General features: G+C 36.0%; 1 protein-coding gene across 1 annotated transcript in view; it reads right to left on the reverse strand.

Annotated features, from left to right (window-relative positions):
* Positions 1-839: 839 nt before the first annotated feature.
* Positions 840-20098, reverse strand: part of LOC136036415 (uncharacterized) — a 77592-nt gene continuing 58333 nt past the window's right edge. Inside the window, exons 5-6 of the mRNA XM_065718632.1 lie at positions 15335-15495; positions 840-1106 (exon numbers count right to left, since the gene is read on the reverse strand). Coding sequence (XP_065574704.1) covers positions 924-1106; positions 15335-15495 — 344 coding nt within the window. The 3' untranslated portion in view covers positions 840-923. The remainder of the gene's footprint in view (positions 1107-15334; positions 15496-20098) is intronic.

Below are 20098 nucleotides of genomic sequence, written 5' to 3' on the forward strand. Positions count from 1 at the left end.
CTGATTAATCGGGGCATTGGGAAATTCGGAAATCTGGGTATTGAGTGATTGGAAGTTCACTACTGCTTCGGTCAGCTTGGAAACTATTAGTTAACGATCGAATGTGGCTGGACAATTTCAGTAGATCGACTCCAACTCACTGCAGCATCCGATTGACTACCTCGAGCTTGCTGGAATACCTGAAAATTATTTTGGAGCAGACAGGAAATATGGTAGAGATGGTACAGTGTAGCTGAAAAGATTTTGCTTTGAATTCTTATTTCCTTCCAACGATAATTATTTTTAGAAATAATTTTTAGAAAAACCTACAACTACATACTTCTGACCACTCTCACAAAAGAAATTGATTATTTCTTTTACTGTTCCTACAATATTTCTTATCTATGGAATGTTATTTAAATAATTCAAAACTAAGTTTAGTCGTTGGTTAGAACAGTGAAAATAGTGAGCTATAGGAGATTCATGGCAGATATTTTTATGCACCCCTGAGATGTGGTCGGCCATTGCGCTGCAGTCGTATAACGACATCCTTGAGACTAAGATTGTACTACGAACTTAAAAATTTTAATTTCATTTTCTTAGGGCCGAATGTCGCTGAAAGAATACGCAACCCTTTTGAAATTTCAAATTGAACTTTACCAATAACTTTTTTCATAATTTTTTTCGTTTTGCTTTTTTCTTCCTTTCTACAAAAGAGCCAAAATGAAGTTTTTTCGAAGATAATACGAGGAAGAAACTAAAAAATAGTACGCAGATTAATTCGACTAGACGAATCTTCTTCACTTTGAACTCATCTTGAAAAAAAAATTATAACATAGTCCTCAAAATGGCGGGGAAAAGACGCTTAATCGATCTAATTTTAGAGAAAATAAAAAAACATAACACAATATAAAAGTCTCAAAAGATGATGCAGACGATTAAAATTAGGCGGTCCAATCTGATCCAAACCCATAAGCAGAGTCAGAATCTGTATCTTCACTTTCACTATGAATTGGAGCCAAACCTGGGGAGTTCACAATGTGAATCATTGGCTTCTCAACTGCCGGCCATTCTTTTGATCTTTTCTTCTTGATGCCCTTAGGGGGTGGCATTAACTGGCGGTCGATCTATAAAATAATATTATAATGTTAATAAACCTTGAATTACATGTGCTAGCATGGACAAAATGGTGCAGGTTTGTCTGAATCAGAGCAGAGCCGTCCAAAGGGAAGGCGACTGGGTCAGCTTCCCAGGTCGTCGCAGCTGGGGCGCCGTGGCTGGAGGGCTGCCCATTTTGATAAAAATTTTCACTTTGATTCGGCTTTTTTTGCTTGAATTTAAGTCAGGAGGGGGGTGCTGTAATGAATTTTGCCCTGGCACCGCTAATCCTAGGAAGGCCCTGAATAAGGACATAGCCCTTTCAATCAAACCCAAACAATAGGAAACTGTCACAGGGTCCAAATTTAAGAAGTAAGTTTGCCCTACCTATATTTATTCTCTAGGAATTGAGGATTATAAATAGGCAGTGTAAGCTAATATACAGTTATAGTATAAAGGCAAGAAGCAGAAGCTACAGTTGTGATCGTGAAAGACAATAATCAGCAATCAGAGACTTGGGGACTTTAAAGTGCGAGTCCTTGGCTTTTCACCTGCTTACTGTAACTGGTGATAGAACTTTAAGTGAAATACCTATATCCTTCACTTTAAATTGTCACTACTCAAAGACATATCTTTCATTCATTTTGAAATTCAAATACCACAGACAAATCAAACTTAGACCTGAGACAAAATTAGCAACAAAATAATGTTAAGCTGGCGCAATGTTAAGTGATGTAAAATCATGAAAGGCTAGGATGGGATGTATATTTCAAATTCTAAAGGGAGCAAGTTCGTCGTTTTTCAATTAAAATATCAATAAAGGGTTTTCAATGGAAAAACTCCAAAGGAAGATGTTTTTCAAAATCTAGAGGGAAAGGGCAAAAAACTCAAAGGAGCACGAGCATCCACCTGCATCCCCTTCCCCTAACTGACGGCAGTCGCAGCAATCAGGTTTTTACACAAAGATCAGGGGCTTAGTGGCCCCGGTGTCTCGTGATTTCCAATTTTACCTTGTGTTCCCCTTCTCTCCAAACTACCCATTAAATATTGACTGTGATCATAACTGTGTTCCTCGTATATACTTTTTGAAGTTGGGGCAATCGACCTAATCTCTCAATGAAACACACCTAATAATTAGGCGTTAAATAATTTTATTGAAAAAGTTTTTCTGAAGAGTACTGAGCATTCAAAAATTAAACTCTGCGCCTGAAGTTATCATTAAACAAAAAGGTAAACGTAAATAAACGGCGCTAGACTTTACTGTCCAAATTGGGAATGATGATCGCCGGATTTTGGTTTTACGGTATTTCAACCACAAAGCGCTACGGTGGTCAGGACCAATTATCCGAGATTTCGCACAACCTTCCGGTTTACTTCCCCAATATTTCTCCAGGTACCCTCTTTGAGCTGGGACGTATCTGGCTGAGCTTACAGACTCACGACACAGACCCCTGTCCCAAATAAAATAATTGACAAAACTAAGACTTGAATCCCAGCTCTGAAGGACGGAGAATTGCTTAGTTCAGCACGCTAACCACTCGGCTGGGACAATTCATACAAAAAGGAGGACAGTTACAAAACAAATTCTCAGATTCAACCAGTCTTTTACACTCGGATATCCGATGAAAAAAATTATTTAATTTCTTTCCTCACGTCCATTACCGGAAATGCATAATTTTTCGTTTTAACATTATTATCGTTAGACAATAACGGCAAAACACCAGTTAGATTAAATTTGAACATTTTTATTCAAAAACACCTTAACTAATTTTTCAAAAAAGAACTATAACTCTACATATTTAACTTTCAGACAGGTTTTCAACAACCTCTAAAACAATCATTTATCCAAAAGCTTCCGGAATTTGGCTAAAATTGAGTTCCAGATTTTTGGCCCTGTATGACGACAGCTGAAATACGCTCTGTTTCAAGTTTTCAAGTGTTCGATGAATTTTACATGAAAAATTTGATCTGTGAGCTGTTAGGTAATTATGATAAAGGCAATTAGATGAAAATATCCCAGAAAAAAATCAAAGCTAACATTACGTACAAATAGTCATGGCAAATATAAGTAAATAAAGGTCTTTAAAAAATCCTTTTAGTCACGTACAGATGTTTAATTGATGAGCTATAACCAATATTAAAAAGTATCCTCATTGGTTTAATTTGAATTATATGAAGAGATAAAAAGGTAGAACCCCATACTCGATGAAAAAAAATAATAAAGGGTTTTAAAACGTTATTTGGGGGAAAAAAATAACAAAGGTGTGATAGCATACCAGTGTTTCAGGAAACTCTCTAAGATAGTGTTCTTATATTTTTATGAAACTACAAATCTTCATCCAGAATAACACCAAGGTATATAAACTCATCAACCCGTTTTAATATAAGGCTATTAAAAAACAGGAATAACAAAGAACCCGTAACGACTAACCAAGTATGTGAAAATAACATATATTGGCAACTTTTTTACCCATTAGGAGCTAATCATTCGAGTACCAATTATATGCGTTTAGTAACATACTTTCAAGATAATGGAAAAGAATAAGAAAAATTCTTCTATCATCTGCAATCATTGCAATTTTACATAGAGATAAAGCTTCAGGCAGGTCACTTACAAAAAGGAGAAATAAGGTTCGCCCAAGGACAGAGTCCTAGGGTGCGCCGTATTCACTTGGAAAGTATCAAAAAGAAGATCTCAAGCTTTACTATAACACTCAATTCGTCTTCCAGAAAGATAATAGAAAAAGATGAAGAGCTTGTGAAGAAAATGCATAAGACTTAAGTTTAGAAAGAAGCAAAGAATGATTTGCTGTGTCAACATTCTTGGCAACATGTTGAAGCTGCCAAGACATGTTGACCACCATGTAATGAATCATTTAAATGAACGTTCATGCACTTCCAGTTCAGTTGATCTACCTTTTGTGAATGCATATTGAGAAGAATGTAGAATCTTGTTGTCCAAATATCTTTGTAATTGTTTATTAGCCATTTTTTTGTTCTAAATTTTACTAATACTGAAAGCAAAGAGATACCTCTATAATCTGGAGGATCAATTGAACTACAATCTGTAGACAATGCCATAACATTCATTGTTTTGATAGCTCAGAAACAATCCCACGAGTCAAAGATAGATTAAAAATATGTGCCAATACAGGCAAAATACTTAACGCTAACTGTTTAACAGATTGAGCTGAAGATCCAAATTCATTTACAGAAAAACTTTATTTAAGCTTTACAATAATTTTCCATCCATTGAGGAACTATTTCAAAAAAAGTAAACACGAGTAGATCCAGAGCCAATATTACTAAGATAATGGCCAAAAACATTTAAAATATCTTTCAGTTCTGTAATTCTTTCCCCATTTATTACCTGATTATCAACACTAGAAATTTTACGACTATGAGAACGTATAGTTAAAAAGAAAATTTAAGGCAAAGTATTTCGACCACAGATTTGGTGCCATCTAATTTTGCTTTATACAGAGGCCATTGCAGAATATTTGAAAAGGTTTCAGGAGTCATTTCTCGGATTATTTGTTTTAAAATTATATTAAGCGTGTATAAAGTTTTAATGCTCACTTCCAAACGTTGTAAAATTAATTCATCATGTTTCAAGAAAACAATTTGGGAAGCAAATTGTTGCTTCCCAAATTGATTTCCATATGTGTACGAAGAACTCCCTGCGTATTTGATCGGATGCCACAAATTGAGTAAAATCTCCACCCTTTAAGCTACAATTTTAATTAAGATAACAAATAGATCTTGGCAGCGTCCAGAACAGAAGAATAAGGAGAGGGTAATTTTAAAAGCAGAGGATTGTTTAAATTAAAAGAGAATTCTTGGATTGAGTGCACGAAATGTCCAGTTGCAGTAATATTTGAAAAGGATTCAATTTTATTGAATCCTTTAGGTTCTAGAAAGAGCGTTTTCTTTCCAGAAGACAAGCTCTTTCCCCTGAACATTTTTGCGAAAACGCTAAAAACAACTTTTGTAGTATTTTTTTATTTTCAAACCGAAACGGACAAATTGATGGGACCGAAAGGGACCATAAACATTATTTTCATATTTGGCAAAACTTCGTCGCACTTTCTTTGACCATGGGGAGTTGGATGTCTTCCACTAAAAAGATCCTTTTTCCCCCCAGAAATCAATAAAATATCCCCTGATATTCAAGAATTCTTAATGTATTTCAGTTGAAGAGTTCTTATGACACTTCAAATCACTGAAAATCAATGCTGTTATCACTCATCCGACAGTAGCTTTGTAATGAGTTTCATACAACCTCGTACGTATGTCCAAAGTATTTGACTGAACTGTACAGAAACTTAAATTTATATCTTTAGCAATCTCCCTAGTCATATCCCTAAAATCGATGCAAAATTATTCAAGAAGTTCCACACTCTTTCGCTAGCTTTGACGTAGACGAGTAGCTACACTTGTGATGAGTAGATTGCTACACCTTCTCCAGTAATTTTTGGTCATCGTTAAGTCTGTTAAATGACGCAAAAATGTTTGATCAGGTGAGATATTTTTCACTAAAAGCAGTTTGAAGACTTTATAAGTCTCCCGAGCAGCATTAAAACAAAACTTCACAAAAACAGACTGTTTCAGTTTCTTCTATTTTGCATATTTAATAATTCACAAAGAAAAAAAAAATAATTGCTCGTACTCAACAGGCTATAACGCTGAAAGCATCTCAGAGTTTGAACAAATATTGAATTGAACAAAAGCAGAAGCATCAACATGCATCAAGGAAAGTCCAGCCCATCGCTTACGTGCTTACTGGGAATGCAGATCTCTTGAGCTGTTGTTCCACCCGTCATAAAACGTTCTAATCTTTTATGTGTGTGTGTGTTTTTTTTTATATTTAAATTGTAATTAAATTTGATTTTCAAAAGTATAGAATAATTTGTCGGTATAAATCTGCAAAAAGGTTTACCAAATATGATAAAATCAAAGTCGTTCTGCTACATACATTAAAAAAAAAAAAAAAAACTTTATTCATGGATCAATGCTCCATCCCCCTGTATTACCATTTAAATTTGGTTTTTATTTTTGAATCCGTGACCCAAATTCGGCAAATTCGAAAGTATAGTTAAAATCAAAGTCGTTCTGCTACATACATTAAAAAAAAAAAAAAACTTTATTCATGGATCAATGCTCCATCCCCCTGTATTACCATTTAAATTTAGTTTTTAGTTTTGAATCCGTGACTCAACTTCGGCAAATTCAAAAGTATAGAATAATTTGTCGGTAGAAGTATGCAAAAAGGTTTATTAAATAAAATAAAATCAAAGTTGTTCTGCTAAATAGATTTAAAAAATATCTTTTTTCACCAATCAAAGTTCTATCCCCCTGTTTTACCGTTTAAATTTGGTTTTAAATCCGTGACTCAAATTCGGCTGTGATAATTGAAAGTGCGACACATGTCATTTTTGTAACTTTTCACGAGAGCCAAAAAACGGAAAAAGTTGTCGGTTGAAAAAGTTGCCATATCTCCAACAGAGCATAAAAACCAACTTTTTACTCTCTTTTCAATGGTATAAATTAATTTCACGGAGTCCGAGCGAATTCAAAATTATTCAACTTTATGGCGTGTGTCTTTTTTTTCTTGACAGAAAAAGGAGACAAATATCAGGTCGAAATGTTATAGCTCCGTAAGTTAATCCTCTTCTTTGTCATTCTAAATTGCAAAAAGACCTGATGACAAAGAGACATACACCACTTAAAGGCTTGTCTCTTTTATCTCCCGAACAGTAAAAGATAGGACAATTCTTACTGCAACATATGATTCCTCATGCTTAATTTACCCATGACTGTTAAATGACTCATTTTAGACCAAAATGGCATATGTCACACTTTAAATTATTACAGCCAAATTTCTTCAGCTAAAATTTCTGCTATACCACCTCAATGCCATCTAATTCATGCATTTATGTCCAGGGTTCTCCACTTTCATTCAGCAGACGGTTTTTGAAGTACATACACACATAATATATCTATCTATATATATAAAAACTAGCTGTTGGGGTGGCGCTTCGCGCCACCCCAACACCTAGTTGGTGGGGGCGCTTCGCGCCCCCCCCCCCAAGCCCCCCCCGCGCGTAAGTCGTTACGCGCCATATTAATTAGGCGCCATTGTAGTTGTGTCCCTATGTCCCACCTGTATATATATATATATATATATATATATATATATATATATATATATATATATATATATATATATATATATATATATATATATATATATATATATATATATATATATATATATGTTTTTAACTACGCAAAACTTGCGAATATACAACATGCTTTGCTGTCCCATTGTCTGTGCATATAAATAGATTGTCAGGTTTACCGACTCTTGAACATGCAACATATAATGGTCCATGGGAAAACAATCCGTATTCAGATCTATACCTCATGATTCTAATGATTGCCCTTGAGCTTTGTTGATGGTGATTGCTAATCGACCATTCCCTGTGTCGCCGTCGTCATTTATATATCCCCCTGTGCCCCCCGGCGTCCCCTTTGTAGTTGTGTCCCTGTGTCCCGGTCGTCATTTATATTCCCTGTGTCCCGGTCGTCATTTGTGTCCCGGTGTCCCAGTCTGTGATTTCTCTTTGAGTGTCCCGGGCATCATTTATATTCCTTGTGTCCCGGTGTCCCGGTCGTCATTTATATCCCCCTGTGCCCCCCGGCGTCCCCGTTGTAGTTGTGTCCCTGTGTCCCGGTTGTCATTTATATTCCCTGTGTCCCGGTCGTCATTTGTATCCCGGTGTCCCGGTCTGTATATACATTCGTTTTTTTAGTTTTGTTTTTCTCCTTTATTTTTCATTTTTTTCCTTTTTTATTTTTTTTCTTTTTTAGTTTTTTTAGTTTTTTAGCTTCTTTAGTTTTTTTATTAGTTTTTAGTGTTTTTTTTTCTTTTTAGTTTTTTTGTAGTTTTTACCTTTTTTTAGTTTTTTTAGTTTTTTTTTACTTATGTCCTGGTCGTCATTTATACTCCCTGTGTCCCGGTCGTCATTTGTGTCCCGGTGCTTTGTTGATGGTGATTGCTAATCGAACATTCCTTTTGTCCCGGTCGCTTTCTCTTTGAGTGTCGTCATTTATATTCCCTATGTGCCGGTGTCCCGGTCGTCATTTGTGTCCCGATGTCCCGGTCTGTAATTTCGTCAGTTGAAAACATGACGTCAGTCGACACACAAACATGACGTCACCCGACAGAGAGACCCACACACACACAGACAACTTATTTTTATATATATAGATAAGTTGTCTGTGTGTCTGTGTCGAGTGACGTCATGTTTGTGTGTCGACTGACGTCATATTTGTCGACTGACAAAATTACAGACCGGGACATCGGGACACAAATGACGACCGGGACACCGAGACATAGGGAATTTAAATGACGACCGCGACACTCAAAGAGAAAGCGACCGGGACACAAGGAATGTTCGATTAGCAATCACCATCAACAAAGCACCGGGACACAAATGACGACCAGGACACAGGGAATATAAATGACGACCAGGACACTTAAAGAGAAATTACAGACCGAGACACCGGAACACAAATGACGACCGGGACACCGGGACAGAGGGAATATAAATGACGACCGCGACACTCAAAGATAAATTACAGACTGGGACACCGGGACACAAATGACGACCGGAGTATAAATGACGACCAGGACATAAGTAAAAAAAACTAAAAAAAGGTAAAAACTACAAAAAAAATAAAAAGAAAAAAACAAACTAAAAACTAATAAAAAAACTAAAAAAGCTAAAAAACTAAAAAAACTAAAAAATAATAAAAAAAATAAAAAAAGGATACAAAATGAAAAATAAAGGAGAAAAACAAAACTAAAAAAAAAAAAAAAAAAAAAAAACTAAAAAGAAAAAAGAAAAAAAACTAAAAAAACTAAAAAAAATGTAAAAACCAAAAAAAAAAACTAAAAAGAAAAAAAGGGGAAAAATACAAAAATTTATTTCATCATTTACCATTTCAAAAACGAATGTATATACAGACTGGGACACCGGAATACAAATGACGACCGGGACACAGGGAATATAAATGACGACCGGGACACAGGGACACAACTATAACGGGGACGCCGGGGGGCACAGGGGGATATATAAATGACGATGGGGACACAGAGAATGTTCGATTAGCAATCACCATCAACAAAGCTCAAGGGCAATCATTAGAGTCATGAGGTATAACTAAAAAAACTAAAAAAAAGGCAGAAAACTAAAACCTAAAAAAAAGACCAATTCAAAAACGAATGTATATACAGACCGGGACACCGGGACACGAATGACAACCGGGACACAAGGAATATCAATGACGCCCGGGACCCTCAAAGAGAATTCACAGACTGGGACACCGGGACATAAATGACGACCGGAACACATTGAATATAAATGACGACCGGGACACCGGGGGGCACACGGGGATATATAAATGACGACGGCGACACAGGGAATCGTCGATTAGCAATCACCATCAACAAAGCTCAAGGGCAATCATTAGAATCATGAGGTATAGATCTGAATACGGATTGTTTTCCCATGGACCATTATATGTTGCATGTTCAAGAGTCGGTAAACCTGACAATCTATTTATATGCACAGACAATGGGACAGCAAAGAATGTTGTATATTCGCAAGTTTTACGTAGTTAAAAACATATATATATATATATATATATATATATATATATATCTATCTATATTCACAGGTGGGACATAGGGACACAACTACAATGGCGCGTAACTAATATGGCGCGTAACGACTTACGCGCGCAGGGGGGCTTGGGGTGGGGGGCGCGAAGCGCCCCCACCAACTAGGTGTTGGGGTGGCGCGAAGCGCCACCCCAACAGCTAGTATATATATATATATATGTATATATATATATATATATATATATATATATATATATATATATATATATATATATATATATATATATGAGTTTACCGACCCTCGAACATGCAACGTACAATTGTCCATGGGAAAAACAATCTGTATTAAGATCTATACCGCATTTTTCTAATGATTGACCTTGAGCTTTGTTAATGGTGATTGCAAATGCTAATCGAATTGGGAATTGCAATCTTTTAAATTGAAAAGGCAGATCCGTTGGAATCATGGGAATGCGAGAAATAAGAACAGCCTCACCCTCAAAAGGCCCTGTCAAGATTGTTGCCTCTATTACGTTTTCCATTGTTTTTTTTACGGCAAGTCACGTGCCATTGCAAAGCTTTGGTGGGTTGATATTTCGTACCAATATTATTGGTACGCCTATTTTTAGTTCTAGCACGTGTGGTGGAAACCCTGGGAGATCCAGGGAATTTAAAAATTCAGATGGATAATTAACCGCTTCATTTGGTTCCAGAACTGTGTCTGACTGACTTGTAAAGGACTGCCTGGTCTCGAATCTTGGTTAAAACAATATTGTTGATTTCGTGGACGTCTATATTTTAGGCTGCCAGAATCGCTCGTTCACTTAGCCATTCATGATTTTTATAATTGGTTAGAATATTCGGAAATACTTTTTCAACCAATTCATTTTTGGACGTCACTAAATTACAGAATTCAGCAGGTAGTTGTATACGTCCTGAAATTGAGTCTACTGGGAGCTTTCCGTTTCCAATTGCCAGCAATTAATCTGAAAATGTTTGACCAGAGTCATCGTTTTGCAATCGGACACGCATATTTGTAGTTAATTTTAATGTCATTACGTGTGCCCATAAATTAGAATTTTTCAGGCAAGCATTCATTTTGTCTGCAGGGGTTGATTATAGTAATATAGGTAGTATTATAGGTAATGTTTGCCTGAAATCTCCCGCAAGCAATATTAATGTGCTGCCAAAGGGTTTCGAATTTCCTCTCAAATCTCGCAATGATTGCTCCAGAGCCTCGAGCGATTTTTTGTGTGCCACTGTGCACTCGTCCCAAATAATAAGTTCACATTGCTGCAATACTTTACCCATCCCAGATGATTTGGAAATATTGCACGTGGGAGTTTCTGTAGACTACAAATTCAGAGGCAATTTCAAAGCGGAATGAGCAGTTCTTCCACCAGGCAGCAACGTTGCGGCTATTCCGGACGACGCAATTGCCAGCGCTATATCATCTTTTGATCAAATTGATGCCAGAATCAGTTTTATCACAAACGTTTTACCAGTACCACCTGGTGCATCCAAAAAGAAGATTTCTCCAACGTTGTTATCGACACCATGCATTATCGTGTCATAAATGTCTTTTTGCTCAGACGTTAACTCAGAAATATTATTTTGTACATACGACAACAGATCACTCGTGTTGTAACTTTGTTCACGATCCAATTCTACACATTTCGAAACAGAAGCGGTACGATTAGGTGAAGGCATTCCCAAATCCTAAAGAGGTTTGTTTGCCATACATAAGCACAAATCTTCAAAAAAATATCTTCGGACATTTTCGATTTAAATTTCTCCCATAACTCTGTAGGAGCTGAAGGAGAGCAAGTTGTTAGTATGATTCCAAACAATGCACGAATTTGACTTGGAGTTGACGTTTCGCACGCGTCATTGATGCAGTTATCCCAGTGTTGGTCATTCTCCAATAAATTCAGAGCTTGGCATGCACTGTCATGCCAAGCGCATAAGTGTCATGTATAAAACCGTTTACAGTTCTCAAATACTCAAAGGACGTCGGACCGGGTACATTCACCAAAAGAAGGTGTAGAAAGAAGCATTCATGTTGATTGGGGTGAATGGTGTAGAGTCTTCCTATCGTGGTATCTTTGAAGATAGTAGGTTGGCCTTCGACTGACTTACACTGTTTTCGACGTTCAAATGATTTACTTTTAGTATTTCACGTGTAATACGAAGGCACTTTCAGTATACAGCAGTTTTTTGCAAAAGAATCATTTTGGCATAACGAAAAGAAAGCAGTTAACGTTGTATCCGGTGGATTTAGGGATCTTTGTTGAACGTTGGATTCCAAAAAATAAACACGTTGACCATTCTGTAAATGTACCGCTAAGTGAACAACAGCTGGACTTAGTTCATGTATCAGAAATGAAAGAATTCGCCAAACAGCTTCATTACTGCTTATGTATCTTCCAGCCTGATGTTGTACCATTTCATCGATATCACTGATTTCGGACTGCAAGCCAAAAACTGCCATGTCACTGCCTTTGTTTACGTGTTTACATATGTATTTGATTGCCTTCACGGAGTTGCAATATTCAACTTTTATGTGTGCATTAAATGTTTTTGATAATAAAGGAGAATATGGAACACCCACTGGTTATCTACTTCGATGGTGGTACCATTACGCTTCTTTATTATTGCTATCTTACCACCATCTTCAGTAGATCTTCTTCTATATTGTGGGTAGCCATCATTGCCAGTAATTGTGTTGGGTACTAAAAGTCGAAGATATTGCTTTGTGCACCTTCCTTTGGCAATGCATGGTGATTTTTCGTTCAGTGCACCGCAAGGTCCATGTATCATATTTTTTACCACAGTACCATATAAGCCTTTATCGACATTTTCATCAGGTATTTCAGCGGAAACCACATCATTAATTTCATTAGAAGTAATTTTATCATGTAGCCAGATTAGTATATGTGCGTGTGGCAATCCTCGTTTTTGCCATTCCACTGAGTACATCCAGCATCGCACTGACCCGAACACTTTAAGTTTTACTATGTAGTTTATCAGTGATTTCAACTTTTGCCGGAAGACACGGGCCGTAATATCATGTCTATGAACCGCCGATTGTCCTTGAAGTAAAAGCTGCTGTATCTCGTCCCAAGATTGATTACATGTAAATGTAATCAATAAATCTGGACGACCATAGAGACGAACATACGCAATAGCATCTTGAGCATATTCATGCATATGAGGGGGACTGCCAGCATTTGACGAAGGTAAAATCGTTAATCTTCTAACGTTAGTGGTATTACTGTCATTTACAACTGTATCTCGCAAATGAATGTATTGTTCAGAGCGGAGCTTGGTCTGATTCAGACGGATAAATAGCAAACGTTCTGATTCAATCTTTGCATACATATAAACGATGTATTGGTGAAACAATTGACGGCATTTTAAAATATAATTATTTTCATTGTGACGAATCATTAGTCGATAGGAATAATAATTCATTGCGCTGCATTTTTTATCCGTTTGTTTATTAGTGGATGGATCTATCAATTTATTATTAAAGTGATAGCCATCGGCTCCATCCCAAAAAATGATAGGATATTGTAAGGCATCGTAGCATCGATGAGTTTCAGCAATTCTTACCAACTGAGCGTTTTGCTTATGAAGAAGAATATCTCGAGGTAAAAACTGATCACTCACCATAACGATTGCCACTTCGTCGATAGTTGGAGCATTGTATCTACGCACATGTTCGCCAGTAGGCGTTTTTAGCGGAAATAACAATTTTATGCGTATCAGTAGGGATCAAATCGATAGCTGTTTTGAACAGATGCACTAAATCATTATTTTCGGGAAAAGAAGTTGCAATTCGGAAACGATAGTCCTTTCAACGTCGGGAAACATTTCGCAGCGTGCATTCAATTCAGAATTGCTATCACTGATGATGCACAGTTGTAAAAATTTATGATTGTCACCTGAGAATGGTAGAAGGGACCCTGCTTTATGATAAATTTGCCCTTTTACTTTGAAAGTAGGCATAAACTGATCTTGTTTTTCGATTTGGGCACCAAACGACGTCATTTGGAAACGAGTTATATTTTCTGATGTTTGATAAAAAACGCTTAGATTCTGACGTAGTTCCAGTAAGCAAAGTCTTCAGTGGCTCTGGGGGTGCAGCCAGTTGAGGAAGTTTAACTTTTCCTGAGGCACAACACATTCCCATTGTTTCACCATTAAATTTCAAGGCCTTGCAGTAGGGACAAATTTTAGACATAGTCCCGATTTGAACACATCTACTATAATCATCGACTGGGCTGTACCTGAATGCCATGCGATAATTTTCACGTTGCTCTTATGATTCCTCGGCACGCTTTCTTTTAGCATTATCTCTTGAAGCCGTAAGCCTGTTTTCACGTTGCTCTTGTGATTCCTCGACACGCCTTCTTTTTTTACTTTCTCTTTCAGCAGCAAGTCTGGTTTCGCGTTGCTCTGGTAGTTCCTCGACACACCTTCGTTCACGTAAAACGAAGAACGAATCCTAATCCTAATGCACATTCCTAATCTGGCCCTTTCTCTCTGAACCGCAAGCCTGGTTTTGCTTTTTGGTAACATTCTATCTTTTTCAATGTTTTTCAATTTGTCAATGTTTATTCTAACATTGACAGTTGGAAAAATCTTCACGTGCCAAGCTTGCTAAAGCTCAACAATTTATAATAAACCTCAAAATTTTAAGTATCTGTTTTAAGGTTTTCGAATTACTTTAATCTATTGTCAAAATATTTTGAAATATTTATGCAATTCCCAGTTTTTATATTTTTAGTTTCAGTTTTCTTTTTCTTCTTTATTTTTCAGACGTAAATACATATCGCCGAACCTTTGTTTTTTTAACTAAAATCTGGTAGGCATTGATGACCTTATCCAAGTCAAAATCCCAAACCCAATCATCATCGCTATCATTTTCAGTTTTGATACGTTTTGACTCTCGCTGTCCAGGTTGATATTCATCTAACTGCGCGGTTTTGCATTCTTTAGCCGCAAGCCTTTTGCCATTAGCTCTTTGAGCAGCTTCTTCGGCTGTTTCTTCTGCCATTGTAGGATTTGGTAACATTCTATCTTTTTCAATGTTTTTCAATTTGTCAATCTTCATTCTAACATTGACAGTTGGAAAATTCTTCACGTGCCAAGCATTGCTAAAGCTCAACAATTTATAATAAACCTATAAATTTTAAGTATCTGTTTTAAGGTTTTCGAATTACTTTAATCTATTGTCATAATATATTGAAATATTTATGCAATTCCCAGTTTTTACATTTTTAGTTTCAGTTTTCTTTTTCTTCTTTATTTTTCAGACGTCATATGCAAACCCTCAACATAAAAATACATACAACTTATTTTTATATATATAGAAGATATGATCTAGCGTAACAGACATAGTGTAACAGACATACAACTTATTTATATGTATATAGATATATATAAATATATATATATATATATATATATATATATATATATATATATATATATATATATATATATATATATATATATATATATATATATATATATATATATATATACAATAAGTAAACTTACCGTTGATTGGATATTGTCGATGCTTCCCCAAGATTTGTATTTCTTCTCAGTTGCAAAATGAGATATTCTGTCACCTCCAAGCAAGTTGTTAAACTTTTCAGTTGTCTTTTTCACTCTGACATTAATGGAGCCAATTCTTAGAAAACCACCTTCCTTTTCAGCTGAAAACAAAATTTAATGAAACTTAAGATCTAATATATCTAGAGATATAATCTACTAACTCACCCCGAGTCTGCACAGGGCTGCCACTCCTTTGGTATCTTCAAAAAGTATGTTAGAGATTTTCTTGGTAATAATTAATTTTTTGAATGTTAACCGAAGAGTTTGTCTCCGGATTGAGTCTGCAGTTTATTCGTGTGCGTGGAATCATGTACTATTTCCTTGTCTAGCTTGTATTTTATTTTTTTGGGGAAGGGGATATGGTTTGGGTTTGTGATGTGAAATACTATTTAAAAAATGTTTTACAGAAGTATTTGTCTATTTTTTCGTTTTGTTTCTCCCCTGTTTTTTCCTGGCCATAGAGCGCTACGGGGGAGACTAAGTTGGAGTATTTGTTATTTTTTGTGTAAATTACCATGGATCTTGGTATTCATTTATACATTTCTTGTCTTTTTAAAACAAGAAATATTTTATTAAACAATAAATAAATAATAAATAACAAACGTTGTATTTCTTAATAACGTATTGGGATATTAGATATATGTTGGAGATATATTGGGATATCAGGATATTAGATATAAGCCAGACTCGTTGAGATTTGATGTATTCAGGCTCCCTTCTAACTTGACACTAGGGTGGGATAAATGGTATCATTTTTCTCTCCTGAGAAACTCTTGAATCAGACCTAGGTTATGCCTCAGTCTCTAGCCCTTCAACGAGAAATCCAGCTGCAAGGTCTCGCCATGACAGAAGGGTGGCGACAGCTCTTACAGTCCATCCTTTTACATATGCTGGCTAACATGCACAAAGGGGTGTCGTCTGGGATTAGGAACCAGACGGTTAAAAATATTTACACGAATCGTGTAGAAATGACAAACAATAGTAATGAACATCATAAATCTACGGCAAGTGATGCTCCTGAGGTTCCGGTGACCCAGTAAAAAGTCAGCGAGCCAGCTGCTATTTAATCGACGACAACCCCTCAGTGTCGGCTGCTCGAATGCCTGCTCAATGAAACGTTTGAGAACAAGAATATTTATTGCTGGGGAATCTAAACGCTACAACACGGACATGCTTAGCATATATAAATCAAGAATGAAGGAAATCCTCAAAAACAAACTTGCCTTTAGTCCTGATGGACAGGGCCCTTTTCAGTTCTTTAATTCCGGTCCAAATGATTGTTCGGTTCAGACTGGCTTAGTACTACTCCTGAATAACGAAGCCCGAATTAGCCTCCTAAAACATCAATCTATCTCATCGCGACTGGGTATGGCCCATTTTAACAGCCCGTTATTCAACATCACTGTTAGTTTTACATATGCTCCTAAGAAAATATATGAAGAATCCGCAAAACATGAGTTCTATGATAAGCTGACAAAGATGCGACAAAAAGTTATCCCTCCTCAAGATAAGATGTAAGACACCTTGAAGACAAGCAAATCCTGGAACAGTTCGCCCTAGAGCTTCCTAATCGGTTCGGCATCCTGGCTCTGGAAGAATGATGGGCCAGCGTGCAATATAACTCATGAAACACGCTATAAACTCGCAAAGATCGCCATAAATGGTTCCTTATGAAAAAGGAGGCAGGTTAGCATTAACTAAAAGTCGAGTGTAAGAATCCTTTGCTCGCTCCCTTCTCCTATACAGATGCAAAACATGGCTAATAAAAAAATCCGAAACTCAGGATCAAATTCATTCAACTGCAGGTGCATAAGGCATATACTCGGACTAAATCTACGTGACCGAGTCTCGAACAAATAATAAAACAACGTTAGGGACATGAGTTTGACCTTGAAACCATCATTCACTGCTGCCATCTCTCCCGGTTCAGCTATCTCTGTTGCAAGCGTAAACTTTTAAATGTATGTCTTAGAGCGAGAAACATGCCGCCTGATTGGTTCGAATCCACGTGCCGCAGGGAAATTCAATTTGTCAATGTTCATTGTCCTGTGGTGGCGCAGTGGATTTGACCTTGGCTTGGTAATACGGGACCCAGAGATCGAATCATGCTGCAGTAATGCACTGCAGGGCCGACGCAAGGACCTTAGTAGTCAAGAAGCGTCGTTAATTCTTAAATAATAATAACATGCCGCCTAATTTGAATGCAATGTTAGTCAGTTTTATCTTGTAATCAAGATGGGATTCTAGAATTCTAAGTGGGACGCGGGTTCGTGGAAATTATGATGCCTTGTCTTATGGAAATGGGAATCAGCAAAAGTAGGTTTATAACGAGAAAGTAGAAAGTGTTTCTAAGAACCATTATATATGGGTTTTAAAGTACTGAAAGTACAGTACTCTTAAAGTAATTCTGTAAAATTCTTCTCTTGTGTTTGTTTTCAAACCATGTATACAGACTTTGTAGAATAAATGAATAGTTTATAGAAAAGAGACTCTTCTTCTATCTCCTACCACGTGAATCCTTAGTTCTGAAAGATTCGGCTACACCCTTACCTGTACACGCATACCAATATTAGATGCTTATCAATTTAAACCTTGACATCACCTTAAGGAGTAGTAAAAGGTTTACATAGGTCTGAAAACTTCTTTGTTTCTGGTGAAAGTAGGAGTAACCCACTCCCAAACCATAAAATGGACCTGAAGGCCAGTCAAAATCTCAGATGAACACCATTAAATCTGACTTCAAACCCATTGGTGGGTTCAAACGACGCGACCACCGATGGGACCCTTCCTGGATTGAAATATTTGCCCCTTTGATCCTTGACCATACCTAATGGAATCAGATCGTCCACAACCTTCTATACAGGAAGAGCTACATAGCTTGTGTCCTGGTTCAACTATAAGTAAGTAAATGAGAGCCTTGCTAGCCAATCAGAAAGATTCATTATTTAATCTTAGCCCAAGAGAAAAAAAAAAAACTACATATGAATTTAACTTCCCAAATCAAGTTGTAACGAAACCCAGTTTGTGGTAACGAGAAATTTCAGTTTTTTAAGTTCCTACGCATAGGATATACAACGAATCACTTCAACACGAACTGTTTGAATTTGAAGGTTACACATTGCCAGGTCAAAAAACGGCTGGATAATCTACTGAAAGGATTAGGGTTCGAAACTCACAGATGACACTTTTTTCATAAGCAGATGCAGTCCAAGGGTTTTATACTCACCATGCAAACAAAAAAAAGTAGCAAACGTAAAAAAAAAATTCAAATTTAAAATACATAAAGAATCTGGCAGATTCTATGCTCATATATTATTATCATACCTCCGTTTTTAGAATTTTGGTTTCTATTGACAAAGGTCCCTCCTTATTTACCGTCAATAATCATGAACAGTTTGATACAATTATATTATTATTGTTTTGATTAATTAAGCTTAAGTACAAACCTTTGGTAGAAATACAAAATTCAAAATTAGAATTACATATTAACCTGACTTAGAATTTATAATCAGAGATAAACTTCAATAGGAGCCTTAGTTCAAACCTATATCATGACCAATCAGCAACGATTTTCAAGGCATTTTAAAACAGTTTTGGACTAAATTTAACATCAGAATTTAGGTTTTGATTTTTTTTTTTTTTTGTATTTTTGTTTTTCACAGAAACAAAATATAAAAACATAAACACAAAAAGTTAGTTTTGTCAAGGTAACAGACCTTAAAAAAAAGAAAAAAGAAAGAAAAAGCTAGATCGAATGTTTCGATTGTACCACTTATAAGTGCCATTTATGTTTTCCTCTTCTGTTTTTAGTACTTCGTTTCAGTTATGGAAAAGCAGTGTAAGTTGTCAATTAAAATGTAGCACATCACAGATTTAGATATTTTTTCGAGAAAAAGTAAAAGTAAGTCATAGTTTGTCTTTAAAGTGTCAAGGACATCAAAACAAAAACGTTTAAAAACAAAATCCGCAACTTTTGGAGATTTTTAGTTGTTTCATAATTATGAGGTCTTCGGGGCAGTATTATATGTTCGTCAGCATTGCCACGTTGCTAAGTGAAAATAAAAAGAAAAACTAATAAGTCAAATTTGCAACGCTTATGGTCCGTAAAAATCCAAACATTATCAATTCGTTGATTCCCAATCCACCCCTTTAAAAGAAATTTATATCCTTTTAATTTGTTTCATGCCACATGTTTTTCACTTATTTTTGCTGATTTTTCAGTCGTGTGTCTTTTTTTTAATTTTGGCGACTGCTACTACCAAAAAATCCATAATTGCGTAAAGAGGTCTTTTTCATTAAAAATTGACTTACAAGATTTTTAAATATTATAAACATTATGTAAATAAATTCTGAGACCACAATGACTAATCATGACAAAACAAAACAAAAAAATGTAAAAAGAGAAACGAGGATAATAATGACCAGCGAAAAGTCGAAGGGAACAATGCAAATATTTCGGTCGAGACCTCCACTTGACCGTCCTTAGTATTGAATACTTGGAAAGAGTCTTCTTATTTTAGTTTCAGTGTTTGTTTTACGGTTTGATTTTTATATTATCCTTTGGACTTTAATCTGTGTTTTTTATTATTCACCTCTGAGGATGGTGCTGAATAATATTTACATAGTTACCTTCGATTTATCACTGACTGTAATTATCCTCTTTTTCTCTTTTTTTATTAATGATTTTTTTGTTTTGTCATAAAC

This window comes from Artemia franciscana, chromosome 15 (genome assembly GCF_032884065.1).
Source record: "Artemia franciscana chromosome 15, ASM3288406v1, whole genome shotgun sequence".
NCBI classification, from domain to species: domain Eukaryota; kingdom Metazoa; phylum Arthropoda; class Branchiopoda; order Anostraca; family Artemiidae; genus Artemia; species Artemia franciscana.